General features: G+C 32.3%; 1 protein-coding gene across 1 annotated transcript in view; it reads left to right on the plus strand.

The window, feature by feature from the left end:
• The first annotated feature begins 9,156 nt into the window (after positions 1 to 9,156).
• The window catches only part of LOC143241719 (uncharacterized), a 92,919-nt gene continuing 87,632 nt past the window's right edge, over positions 9,157 to 14,443 (plus strand). The window contains exons 1-2 of the mRNA XM_076484945.1: positions 9,157 to 9,361; positions 13,399 to 13,483. Coding sequence (XP_076341060.1) covers positions 9,279 to 9,361; positions 13,399 to 13,483 — 168 coding nt within the window. The 5' untranslated portion in view covers positions 9,157 to 9,278. The remainder of the gene's footprint in view (positions 9,362 to 13,398; positions 13,484 to 14,443) is intronic.

Genomic DNA, 14,443 nt, shown 5'->3' on the forward strand with positions numbered 1-14,443 from the left:
TTCTACAGGTCTAACTATCATCAAAACACCTACATTAACATTACTATATTCTACAGGTCTAACATCAAAACACCTACATTAACATTACTATATTCTACAGGACTAACATCAAAACACCTACATTAACATTACTATATTCTACAGGACTAACATCAAAACACCTACATTAACATTACTATATTCTACAGGACTAACATCAAAACACCTACATTAACATTACTATATTCTACAGGACTAACATCAAAACACCTACATTAACATTACTATATTCTACAGGTCTGACATCAAAACACCTACATTAACATTACTATATTCTACAGGTCTGACATCAAAACACCTACATTAACATTACTATATTCTACAGGTCTGACATCAAAACACCTACATTAACATTACTATATTCTACAGGTCTGACATCAAAACACCTACATTAACACCTACATTACATTATTACTATATTCTACAGGACTAACATCAAAACACCTACATTAACATTACTATATTCTACAGGTCTAACATCAAAACACCTACATTAACATTACTATATTCTACAGGACTAACATCAAAACACCTACATTAACATTACTATATTCTACAGGTCTAACATCAAAACACCTACATTAACATTACTATATTCTACAGGTCTAACATCAAAACACCTACATTAACATTACTATATTCTACAGGTCTGACATCAAAACACCTACATTAACATTACTATATTCTACAGGTCTAATCAAACATTACTATATTCTACAGGACTAACATCAAAACACCTACATTAACATTACTATATTCTACAGGTCTGACATCAAAACACCTACATTAACATTACTATATTCTACAGGTCTGACATCAAAACACCTACATTAACATTACTATATTCTACAGGGTCTAACATCAAAACACCTACATTAACATTACTATATTCTACAGGACTAACATCAAAACACCTACATTAACATTACTATATTCTACAGGTCTAACATCAAAACACCTACATTAACATTACTATATTCTACAGGACTAACATCAAAACACCTACATTAACATTACTATATTCTACAGGTCTAACATCAAAACACCTACATTAACATTACTATATTCTACAGGTCTGACATCAAAACACCTACATTAACATTACTATATTCTACAGGTCTGACATCAAAACACCTACATTAACATTACTATATTCTACAGGTCTAACATCAAAACACCTACATTAACATTACTATATTCTACAGGACTAACATCAAAACACCTACATTAACATTACTATATTCTACAGGTCTGACATCAAAACACCTACATTAACATTACTATATTCTACAGGTCTAACATCAAAACACCTACATTAACATTACTATATTCTACAGGACTAACATCAAAACACCTCAAAACATATTCTACTACATCAAAACACCTACTTAACATTACTATATTCTACAGGTCTAACATCAAAACACCTACATTAACATTACTATATTCTACAGGTCTAACATCAAAACACCTACATTAACATTACTATATTCTACAGGACTAACATCAAAACACCTACATTAACATTACTATATTCTACAGGTCTGACATCAAAACACCTACATTAACATTACTATATTCTACAGGACTAACATCAAAACACCTACATTAACATTACTATATTCTACAGGACTAACATCAAAACACCTACATTAACATTACTATATTCTACAGGACTAACATCAAAACACCTACATTAACATTACTATATTCTACAGGTCTGACATCAAAACACCTTAACATTACTATATTCTACAGGACTAACATCAAAACACCTACATTAACATTACTATATTCTACAGGTCTGACATCAAAACACCTACATTAACATTACTATATTCTACAGGTCTGACATCAAAACACCTACATTAACATTACTATATTCTACAGGACTAACATCAAAACACCTACATTAACATTACTATATTCTACAGGTCTAACATCAAAACACCTTACATTAACATTACTATATTCTACAGGGTCTAACATCAAAACACCTACATTAACATTACTATATTCTACAGGTCTAACATCAAAACACCTACATTAACATTACTATATTCTACAGGTCTGACATCAAAACACCTACATTAACATTACTATATTCTACAGGTCTGACATCAAAACACCTACATTAACATTACTATATTCTACAGGTCTGACATCAAAACACCTACATTAACATTACTATATTCTACAGGACTAACATCAAAACACCTACATTAACATTACTATATTCTACAGGTCTGACATCAAAACACCTACATTAACATTACTATATTCTACAGGTCTAACATCAAAACACCTACATTAACATTACTATATTCTACAGGACTAACATCAAAACACCTACATTAACATTACTATATTCTACAGGTCTAACATCAAAACACCTACATTAACATTACTATATTCTACAGGACTAACATCAAAACACCTACATTAACATTACTATATTCTACAGGTCTAACATCAAAACACCTACATTAACATTACTATATTCTACAGGGACTAACATCAAAACACCTACATTAACATTACTATATTCTACAGGTCTACATCAAAACACCTACATTAACATTACTATATTCTACAGGACTAACATCAAAACACCTACATTAACATTACTATATTCTACAGGTCTGACATCAAAACACCTACATTAACATTACTATATTCTACAGGTCTGACATCAAAACACCTACATTAACATTACTATATTCTACAGGTCTGACATCAAAACACCTTCATTAACATTACTATATTCTACAGGTCTAACATTACTATATTCTACAGGGTCTGACATCAAAACACCTACATTAACATTACTATATTCTACAGGACTAACATCAAAACACCTACATTAACATTACTATATTCTACAGGTCTGACATCAAAACACCTACATTAACATTACTATATTCTACAGGTCTAACATCAAAACACCTACATTAACATTACTATATTCTACAGGACTAACATCAAAACACCTACATTAACATTACTATATTCTACAGGTCTAACATCAAAACACCTACATTAACATTACTATATTCTACAGGTCTGACATCAAAACACCTACATTAACATTACTATATTCTACAGGTCTGACATCAAAACACCTACATTAACATTACTATATTCTACAGGACTAACATCAAAACACCTACATTAACATTACTATATTCTACAGGACTAACATCAAAACACCTACATTAACATTACTATATTCTACAGGACTAACATCAAAACACCTACATTAACATTACTATATTCTACAGGACTAACATCAAAACACCTACATTAACATTACTATATTCTACAGGTCTGACATCAAAACACCTACATTAACATTACTATATTCTACAGGACTAACATCAAAACACCTACATTAACATTACTATATTCTACAGGTCTAACATCAAAACACCTACATTAACATTACTATATTCTACAGGACTAACATCAAAACACCTACATTAACATTACTATATTCTACAGGACTAACATCAAAACACCTACATTAACATTACTATATTCTACAGGACTAACATCAAAACACCTACATTAACATTACTATATTCTACAGGACTAACATCAAAACACCTACATTAACATTACTATATTCTACAGGACTAACATCAAAACACCTACATTAACATTACTATATTCTACAGGACTAACATCAAAACACCTACATTAACATTACTATATTCTACAGGTCTAACATCAAAACACCTACATTAACATTACTATATTCTACAGGTCTAACATCAAAACACCTACATTAACATTACTATATTCTACAGGACTAACATCAAAACACCTACATTAACATTACTATATTCTACAGGTCTGACATCAAAACACCTACATTAACATTACTATATTCTACAGGTCTGACATCAAAACACCTACATTAACATTACTATATTCTACAGGACTAACATCAAAACACCTACATTAACATTACTATATTCTACAGGTTCTTCTACAGGTCTAACATCAAAACACCTACATTAACATTACTATATTCTACAGGACTAACATCAAAACACCTACATTAACATTACTATATTCTACAGGTCTAACATCAAAACACCTACATTAACATTACTATATTCTACAGGTCTAACATCAAAACACCTACATTAACATTACTATATTCTACAGGTCTGACATCAAAACACCTACATTAACATTACTATATTCTACAGGTCTGACATCAAAACACCTACATTAACATTACTATATTCTACAGGACTAACATCAAAACACCTACATTAACATTACTATATTCTACAGGTCTGACATCAAAACACCTACATTAACATTACTATATTCTACAGGACTAACATCAAAACACCTACATTAACATTACTATATTCTACAGGTCTGACATCAAAACACCTACATTAACATTACTATATTCTACAGGACTAACATCAAAACACCTACATTAACATTACTATATTCTACAGGACTAACATCAAAACACCTACATTAACATTACTATATTCTACAGGTCTAACATCAAAACACCTACATTAACATTACTATATTCTACAGGACTAACATCAAAACACCTACATTAACATTACTATATTCTACAGGACTAACATCAAAACACCTACATTAACATTACTATATTCTACAGGTCTGACATCAAAACACCTACATTAACATTACTATATTCTACAGGTCTGACATCAAAACACCTACATTAACATTACTATATTCTACAGGGTCTAACATCAAAACACCTACATTAACATTACTATATTCTACAGGTCTGACATCAAAACACCTACATTAACATTACTATATTCTACAGGTCTAACATCAAAACACCTACATTAACATTACTATATTCTACAGGTCTAACATCAAAACACCTACATTAACATTACTATATTCTACAGGTCTAACATCAAAACACCTACATTAACATTACTATATTCTACAGGTCTGACATCAAAACACCTACATTAACATTACTATATTCTACAGGTCTGACATCAAAACACCTACATTAACATTACTATATTCTACAGGTCTAACATCAAAACACCTACATTAACATTACTATATTCTACAGGTCTAACATCAAAACACCTACATTAACATTACTATATTCTACAGGTCTGACATCAAAACACCTACATTAACATTACTATATTCTACAGGTCTGACATCAAAACACCTACATTAACATTACTATATTCTACAGGACTAACATCAAAACACCTACATTAACATTACTATATTCTACAGGTCTAACATCAAAACACCTACATTAACATTACTATATTCTACAGGACTAACATCAAAACACCTACATTAACATTACTATATTCTACAGGTCTAACATCAAAACACCTACATTAACATTACTATATTCTACAGGTCTGACATCAAAACACCTACATTAACATTACTATATTCTACAGGTCTGACATCAAAACACCTACATTAACATTACTATATTCTACAGGTCTGACATCAAAACACCTACATTAACATTACTATATTCTACAGGACTAACATCAAAACACCTACATTAACATTACTATATTCTACAGGTCTAACATCAAAACACCTACATTAACATTACTATATTCTACAGGACTAACATCAAAACACCTACATTAACATTACTATATTCTACAGGTCTGACATCAAAACACCTACATTAACATTACTATATTCTACAGGACTAACATCAAAACACCTACATTAACATTACTATATTCTACAGGACTAACATCAAAACACCTACATTAACATTACTATATTCTACAGGTCTGACATCAAAACACCTACATTAACATTACTATATTCTACAGGACTAACATCAAAACACCTACATTAACATTACTATATTCTACAGGTCTGACATCAAAACACCTACATTAACATTACTATATTCTACAGGTCTGACATCAAAACACCTACATTAACATTACTATATTCTACAGGTCTAACATCAAAACACCTACATTAACATTACTATATTCTACAGGTCTGACATCAAAACACCTACATTAACATTACTATATTCTACAGGACTAACATCAAAACACCTACATTAACATTACTATATTCTACAGGTCTGACATCAAAACACCTACATTAACATTACTATATTCTACAGGACTAACATCAAAACACCTACATTAACATTACTATATTCTACAGGTCTGACATCAAAACACCTACATTAACATTACTATATTCTACAGGACTAACATCAAAACACCTACATTAACATTACTATATTCTACAGGTCTGACATCAAAACACCTACATTAACATTACTATATTCTACAGGACTAACATCAAAACACCTACATTAACATTACTATATTCTACAGGTCTGACATCAAAATAGCTATATTAACATTACTATATTCTATATTTCTGACATCAAAACACCTACATTAACATTACTATATTCTACAGTACTAACGTAAGAGAACCATATTCCAAAAGTCATAGATCTAAGATTAGATGTTTAATTTCCATAACTATCATGATATTAGATTCGATACATACTTTATTGTCTCGTACGTATTGTTCACTGATATTGTCTTATAGTAACATATATATAATAACCATAAGTGACATAACATAAGATTCGATATCTAGTTAGTGGTTTGGTATTTGACTTTTTGTAACTCTCAGATAATTAACCGTCATATGTTGCATATTTTGTTCAAATTTTGTGGTAAATGTCTTAAGGTCAACCGTTACAATAAACTACGTTTTATAACATTCCGGCGTAGTAATGGTGTATATTTGATTTTAATAAGAAACACAAGCTCAAGTTTAGCTTGGAAAGACTGACAGAGTTTGAATAGTAACATGTTATATGTTGTTCAACAGGGAAGCTTATTACACATCGGTATTGTTTTTGACTTGCATAGTGTTTAGCGTATCTGGCTGAGAATGCGTTATCAGAATTACAGTCCGCCCGTGTAATTGATTTAGAGTAGCCAACTTAAAGGCCAGCATAATTACAGTAATAACTAAGCTATTGAAAATTATTGTATTCAAACATCAACCTTGGCTAGTATTTAACAAGAAGGAATAACCACGTAAAATTATATAAACTAAACAAACACAAGATATTTAGAAACTACGTGTTACTTATTACCCGTGAGAACAGATGGAAACAAACTATTGTGCTAAAACTCTTTTAAAGATAATTCACTATAATAATAATATACTACAATATTTCTGAAAATAATGTTTTATTACCACCAGTAATAAAATAAGTAAATACATTTGTAGTAGAGGATTTTACACAAACAAAATTTTAGTGTAGATTTGTTACTTGTTAACCCAGGTCTAAGTGTATACAGAGGCCGAGTTAAGCCATATCCAAGTCTTAAGCGAGTCTTGTTAGGAGACTTAGAAACCAGTTGATGTGCTGTTGAACGATCTATTGCTCTGTGCTCGAGATATTCAGTGGCTTCTTTGGCTGAGACGTAGATTTTACGTTGTAAAATAAGAAATAAAAACGTTGATTTGAAACATGAACTTTTAAAGAGGAATAGTTCTACTGGTGTGTTTACTGGAACAGCATGGGGTGAATGGGTGTGTCTACCTTTATCCTAAAAAGGTGGGACTGTCACGTGCTACCTGTCCCATTGTCTCATTTTAAAATTATGTAACATTGAAATAACGAGTTCAAATAAATATTATTATAATTAATTTAGGTTATTATGTCATGAAATCAAACGGACTCAATGAAAACACCAATCATATAATTCACAACTGTAAGAAGTCTAATGGTATTTGTTTTGTTTGATGACGTAAGCTGTGATGATGATTCTGGCGAAACTGCAGTCCATAGAACGGCCCACCAAAGTGTTAACTAGGTCTTTACTTCGCAGAGTTGATTTTAAGTTTCACCTCTGATGAAACAGAACAAAATAAACAAATACAATTCGTGGCAGGTATTTAACACTTCTCAAGAAGAGATGTAAAACAATAGAGGTCGCTCAGAAGAGACCTTCTCTTCGCCTTACTCGTGAAGTTATATTTTGGTGGAATGATGATTAATAGCTGTACTTAAAAAATTTAAAGTTAACGAGATTATGCAGTCAACTGGTGGCAAAGGTCCATTGGTGTTTCGCGAGAGGTTAAATATTGACTCCATAAAAACAAAACACAACACGAGGGTAGGGATCTGTAAATCCTAATACCCGGTAATTTAACTGTGGGAGAAAACGGGAGTACCCGAGAAAAACCCACTTTCACCAACCAGAAAAATATATCTGGTTAGTGCCTGAGCTGTAAACAAAAAAAGGATAATTAGACATGATAATCATAAATAAATTGAGATAAAATACATTAGCGAATAGAGTTGAGTGTATTAAAGGGTGAAATGTGCTTTTGCCAAGAGGAGGGGGTGATGAAACAGAATATATATACATGTGTATATACACACAAACCGTGCTGTTTCCGTTGCAGATACGTGTATATGCACACCCACAAACTGTGTTATGTTTCCTTTGCAACTCTGAGTTAATTGTTATTGTTTAAGTTTTAAATATCCACAAGTTATTAACGACCACAAAACAACAACAAAAAGTACGTGCTATACACGATAAAAGCAGGAACGTATTTCGAACCATAACAATAATCGTTTTTATAATTTTATCAAGTTTCTTTGAAATAGATTTTTGCACAATCTGGACCAAGATGATAATGAAAACTCAGTAACTTTTTCGAAGAAGTTCGTTTCATCTTTTATTAGTTGTTTTAGAATTTTTTGCGCAAACTCATCACCAACTCTACTGCTGTCTGTGTGCCCAAATAGTTTGATCTGTTTTTTTTACAGAGTAGTGTGTTTTTTCTTATATAGGAACTCGAACCATGCATCCTTGTACTAAGAGTCCAACCATACTAACTAATAAGCCTTGCTGGGTCAGGTTTGGTCATATGAACCTTGAGAACGTCTGAAGACACGGGATATTCTCCTAGAAAAAGTTATTGTAGCTAACTACACAAGTTCATCAGAAAGTTTCAAACTGTCATGGATATTTTATTTAGTCAGTCACAAGATTAACATGAACTACACACTCAGACAGTTGTCACTTTGTACTGTTAGAACTGACTCATACAAACCCAGTTATTGTAGTGATGAGAAGAGATTAGAAACTAAATACAAACTGTCACCACATCTCTTATGAACATCATCCCACAGCTGGAGAGGGGTAAGAAAGGAACACATGATATTACTCACCATACCACAGCTGGAGAGGGGTAAGAAAGGAACACATGATATTACTCACCATACCACAGCTGGAGAGGGGTAAGAAAGGAACACATGATATTACTCATTCTAAACGTTTGATAAATTACATTGTTTTAAACAGATAATAAATACTTCGCAAGACATTTGTGTAAATAAGTGAACGAATGGGGTTTTGAGTTTGTTATTTATTTATAAAAACGAACTTCACACCAAGTTTATCAAATAATTTAATCAAACAGTTTCTTGACAAAACTTGTTTGTTGTCATTACTAACAAAAAAAAAAGGATTTATATCACACTAAAGATATATTACTTGTAGATGTGTGTATATCATCCTGAAGATGTTTTATTTGTAGATGTATTTATGTCACCCTGAGAATGTTTTACTTAAAGATGTATTTATGTCACACATTGTATCATAGAATGTAATTGGTCTTTCTTGTACAAAATAACATTTTCTGTATTACAGATTATGTTATAGAATGTCAGAAGTCTTGGTCTTTCTTGTACAGAATAACATTTTATGTATCATAGATTATATTATAGAATGTCATAAGTCTTGGTCTTGATTTGTTTACTGGGTAACTTCATACAAAGGACTGTTTTAACACTTTAAATTGGTTTGATTGATTAACAGCGTCACTACATACAAGAGAACTGTTTTGACACTTCAAGTTAGGTTTGATTTGTTTACTGGGTAACTTCATACAAAAGGACTGTTTTGACACTTCAAGTTAGGTTTCATTTGTTTACTGGGTCACTTCATACAAGAGGACTGTTTTGACACTTCAAGTTAGGTTTGATTTGTTTACTGGGTCACTTCATACAAGAGGACTGTTTTGACACTTCAAGTTAGGTTTGATTTGTTTACTGGGTCACTTCATACAAGAGGACTGTTTTAACACTTCAAGTTAGGTTTGATTGATTAATAGCGTCACTACATACAAGAGGACTGTTTTGACACTTCAAGTTAGGTTTGATTTGTTTACTGGGTCATTTCATACAAAAGGACTGTTTTAACACTTTAAATTGGTTTGATTGATTAACAGCGTCACTACATACAAGAGAACTGTTTTGACACTTCAAGTTAGGTTTGATTTGTTTACTGGGTCAGTTCATACAAAAGGACTGTTTTAACACTTTAAATTGGTTTGATTGATTAATAGCGTCACTACGCACAAGAAAACTGTTTTGACACTTCAAGTTAGGTTTGATTTGTTTACTGGGTCACTTCATACAAAAGGACTGTTTTAACACTTTAAATTGGTTTGATTGATTAATAGCGTCACTACATACAAGAGGACTGTTTTGACACTTCAAGTTAGGTTTGATTTGTATACTGGGTAACTTCATACAAAAGGACTGTTTTAACACTTTAAATTGGTTTGATTGATTAACAGCGTCACTACATACAAGAGAACTGTTTTGACACTTCAAGTTAGGTTTGATTTGTTTACTGGGTCACTTCATACAAAAGGACTGTTTTAACACTTTAAATTGGTTTGATTGATTAACAGCGTCACTACATACAAGAGGACTGTTTTGACACTTCAAGTTAGGTTTGATTTGTTTACTGGGTAACTTCATACAAAAGGACTGTTTTAACACTTTAAATTGGTTTGATTGATTAACAGCGTCACTACATACAAGAGAACTGTTTTGACACTTCAAGTTAGGTTTGATTTGTTTACTGGGTAACTTCATACAAAAGGACTGTTTTAACACTTCAAGTTAGGTTTGATTTGTTTACTGGGTCACTTCATACAAGAGGACTGTTTTAACACTTCAAGTTAGATTTGATTTGTTTACAGCGTTAATTTATTTAGGTTTGGTTTTAATCACGTGTAGGATAAAATACACTTCACTAATTTTGTTACGTATATCCAAAACTCTAGATTTCTAGTGATTTTTTCTAATATTATATATCCGTCCATGATATTCGAACACGTTTGAAGAGTCCAAGAAATGGACGAAAGACCTCCTTCGCTCTGAATATAAAAGATATACTATTATCCCCGCTGTTCACTGTCACTCGTTATTGTTTGATAGTTTTGGATTGATTTTGAATTTTTAATGGACTTCTAATCCGCTTATATATTTTATCTCCAGAAATACTCATTATAATGACTTGTTATTCATAGGGCTGATAAGACATTAGAACTGATGATTTGTGTGTTTGTTTATTGTATACAGTTACGTCAGAAAGTGTTCGTACACCTGCGTCGTGAGTATTGTTTTCCTCATAACTTAAAAAGTATCACGATTAGGATAACGAAAGTATAGTATATTATAAATATTATACTAACACACATCTACATAAACTTGTATGTAAATTAAACGACAAATAAACTGTTTATAAACAAATAACCAAAAATAGGAGGGGCAGAAAGTATTCGTGCGTCTACTTTAATGGTCAGTTGTGTAGCCTTTCAGGTGAATTACTTGGCGCAGTCTCTCCTCATAGCCCTCCATGATCGTTTGACAGAACTCGACTGGTATTTTCTTCCATTCTTCTTTACAGAAGGCCTCCAACTATTGCAATTTTTTCGGATGACGCTGATGAACCCTGGTCTTCAACTCATGCCAAACATTTTCAATTGGGTTGAGATCGGGTGACTGCGATGGTCACTCCAGAACACTTATATGATTCCTCTGCAACCAGGATTGCACATATTTCGATGTGTGCTTAGGGTCATTGTCGTGCTGGAAGATCCGACGATGCCCAAGCCGAAAGTTTTGAGCATCAATTTTTGACATAAGTGCCTAATATATCAACGTACTCTTCTTTTTTCATGATTCCGTTGATGCAGTGAAGGCTGCCAACACCAGAAGAGCTGAAGGAACCCCATAGCATGATCGAGCCACCTCCGTGTTTAACTGCAGGGACGGTGTTCTTTGGAAGATTTCATTCCCCCTTCTTACGGAAAATATAGCGAACATCGTTGTGGCCAGAAAGCTCGATTTTAGTCTTGGTTGACCAAAGAATACTCTTCCAATAGGTAAAGGGTTTATCTACATGTTTCCTTGCATACCTCAATCGTGCTTCTAAATGAACAGGTTTTAAATATGGAGTTTTACGAGGACATCATGCTTTGAACCCAGGAGAGCGTAACATGTTTGTAGTTGTAGAGGTGCTTACTTCAACCCCAGTTTCCCTTACCAGTTTCTGTATGTCATTACGTGTTAAACGAGGGTTCCTATTAACTTCTCTGAGAACCTTCCTCTTGGTTCTCTCTGGAATTTTGGTGGGGCGTCCGGAACGAGGGAAGTTAGCAGTTGATCCTGTAAGCTTAAACTTGGCAAATATGCTTTGAACATTAGATTTCGGCACATTAAGTTGTGTAGCAATACCGGAAAGAGACACACGAGACTTATATTTTACAATAATTTGGTTTTTTAAGTCACTGGACAGTTGTTTCCTATTTGTCATGATGACCAAGCAGATAATGACGGAGATGGTGCTAAAATGCCGGAAGTAAATTTTTTGCTGGCTAAATTCCAATAATTATGAACCCAGTGTCTAGTTCTGGAATGGTATAATGTAGTTTATTTGCCAAACTAAACAAACGTTTTACGGGAATATCAGTTTTTTCACACGTTCTGAACTGTACGAACACTTTCTGCTCCTCCTATTTTTGGTTATTTGTTTATAAACAATTGATTTGTCGTTTAATTTACATGAAAATTTATGTAAATGTGTGTTAGTATGATATTAATAATATATTATACTTCTGTTAGCCTAATCGTGATACTATTTAAGTTATGATCAAAAAATCACTCGTGACGCAGGGGTACCAACACTTTCTGTCGTCAGTGTCATAATAATATCAGAGTGCACTTGGATAGGTTTATGTCCACTATTCGTGTGAACTTATTCATGTTTCGTGTTTAAATTATGTGTCACTTTTCACCACATTAATCTGTTCTCAAGACGATTGGTATGGGTATTAAAATAAAGCACAGAACAATCTTTCGACCCTAATAGGTCATCTTCAGGTTAACAAAGAGGTCATGCCAGCCGTCTTAAAAATACATTTTTATTTGAAGTGGGTTCTTCGTCATCACGAACATTCACAACGTTTCTCTTGTTGTAGATTTTTTGTAGAAAGCATCGCCCACCTTCGTGATAATTCAACAATTGAAACTTACTACGACCAAGCTAAACATCTGATCTTCCAGGTGAGTCTTAACAGAATCGTTATCCTCCAATAAGAACTATTTTAACAAAAGTGTTTCGGGTTCTACAACAGAGTAATAATTTACAGATTGAAAAACAAATGTTTCCATTGGCTGTTACATAAAGAAGAATTTGTTCATTTATGTTTGTGTCAAGTTAAGAACTTTTATTTACTATACTCTAAATCTCATATTTCAGTTTGTTTATTTATGTTTGTCTCAAGTTAAGAACTTTTATTTACTATACTCTAAATTTCACATTTCAGTTTGTTTATTTATGTTTGTCTCAAGTTAAGAACTTTTATTTACTATACTCTAAATCTCACATTTCAGTTTGTTTATTTATGTTTGTGTCAAGTTAAGAACTTTTATTTACTATACTCTAAATCTCATATTTCAGTTTTTTTTCTATCTACAGTAAGAATAAACAGTTTTCTACTGACAGTAATTGTATGATATAATCAAATATTTTCGTACCATTAATTACGTGAAATGTTCTGTGGTGAATAAAATGTGCAGATAGGTACTATTGTTGACGTAACTAGGGTATTTTTAGTGTTGAACCAGAAAATATAATTTATTAATTAGAAACAACAGCAAATGTAACCCATCTAAAGAGCTGTACTTTCCAACTTGTAAATAAATCCGTTGCATGATGTAGAAACGTATTGTTTTCTTGCAATATACATCTGTAACTTGAATCTGTTAGTCAGTCATTAGACACAAAAATTACATCACATAAAGGATGCTTACCTTTGCAGTTTATACTGTTATGATGTCAGTAAGACATGCGCATGCCATGAAACACGAGAAGAATCATGCACTCTGTAGGCTACAATATATCATGACGTAAACTTCAAATAAGAATAAATATAGCTTTATTTATTGCTATTTATTGTGAAGGGTTGACAACCCCTGGACTATATGTACTTTCACAGAAAAAGAGCAATTTTTCTTTTTTGT

The sequence above is a fragment of the Tachypleus tridentatus genome, unplaced genomic scaffold, assembly GCF_004210375.1.
Source record: "Tachypleus tridentatus isolate NWPU-2018 unplaced genomic scaffold, ASM421037v1 Hic_cluster_1, whole genome shotgun sequence".
Classification (NCBI taxonomy): Eukaryota; Metazoa; Arthropoda; class Merostomata; order Xiphosura; family Limulidae; genus Tachypleus; species Tachypleus tridentatus.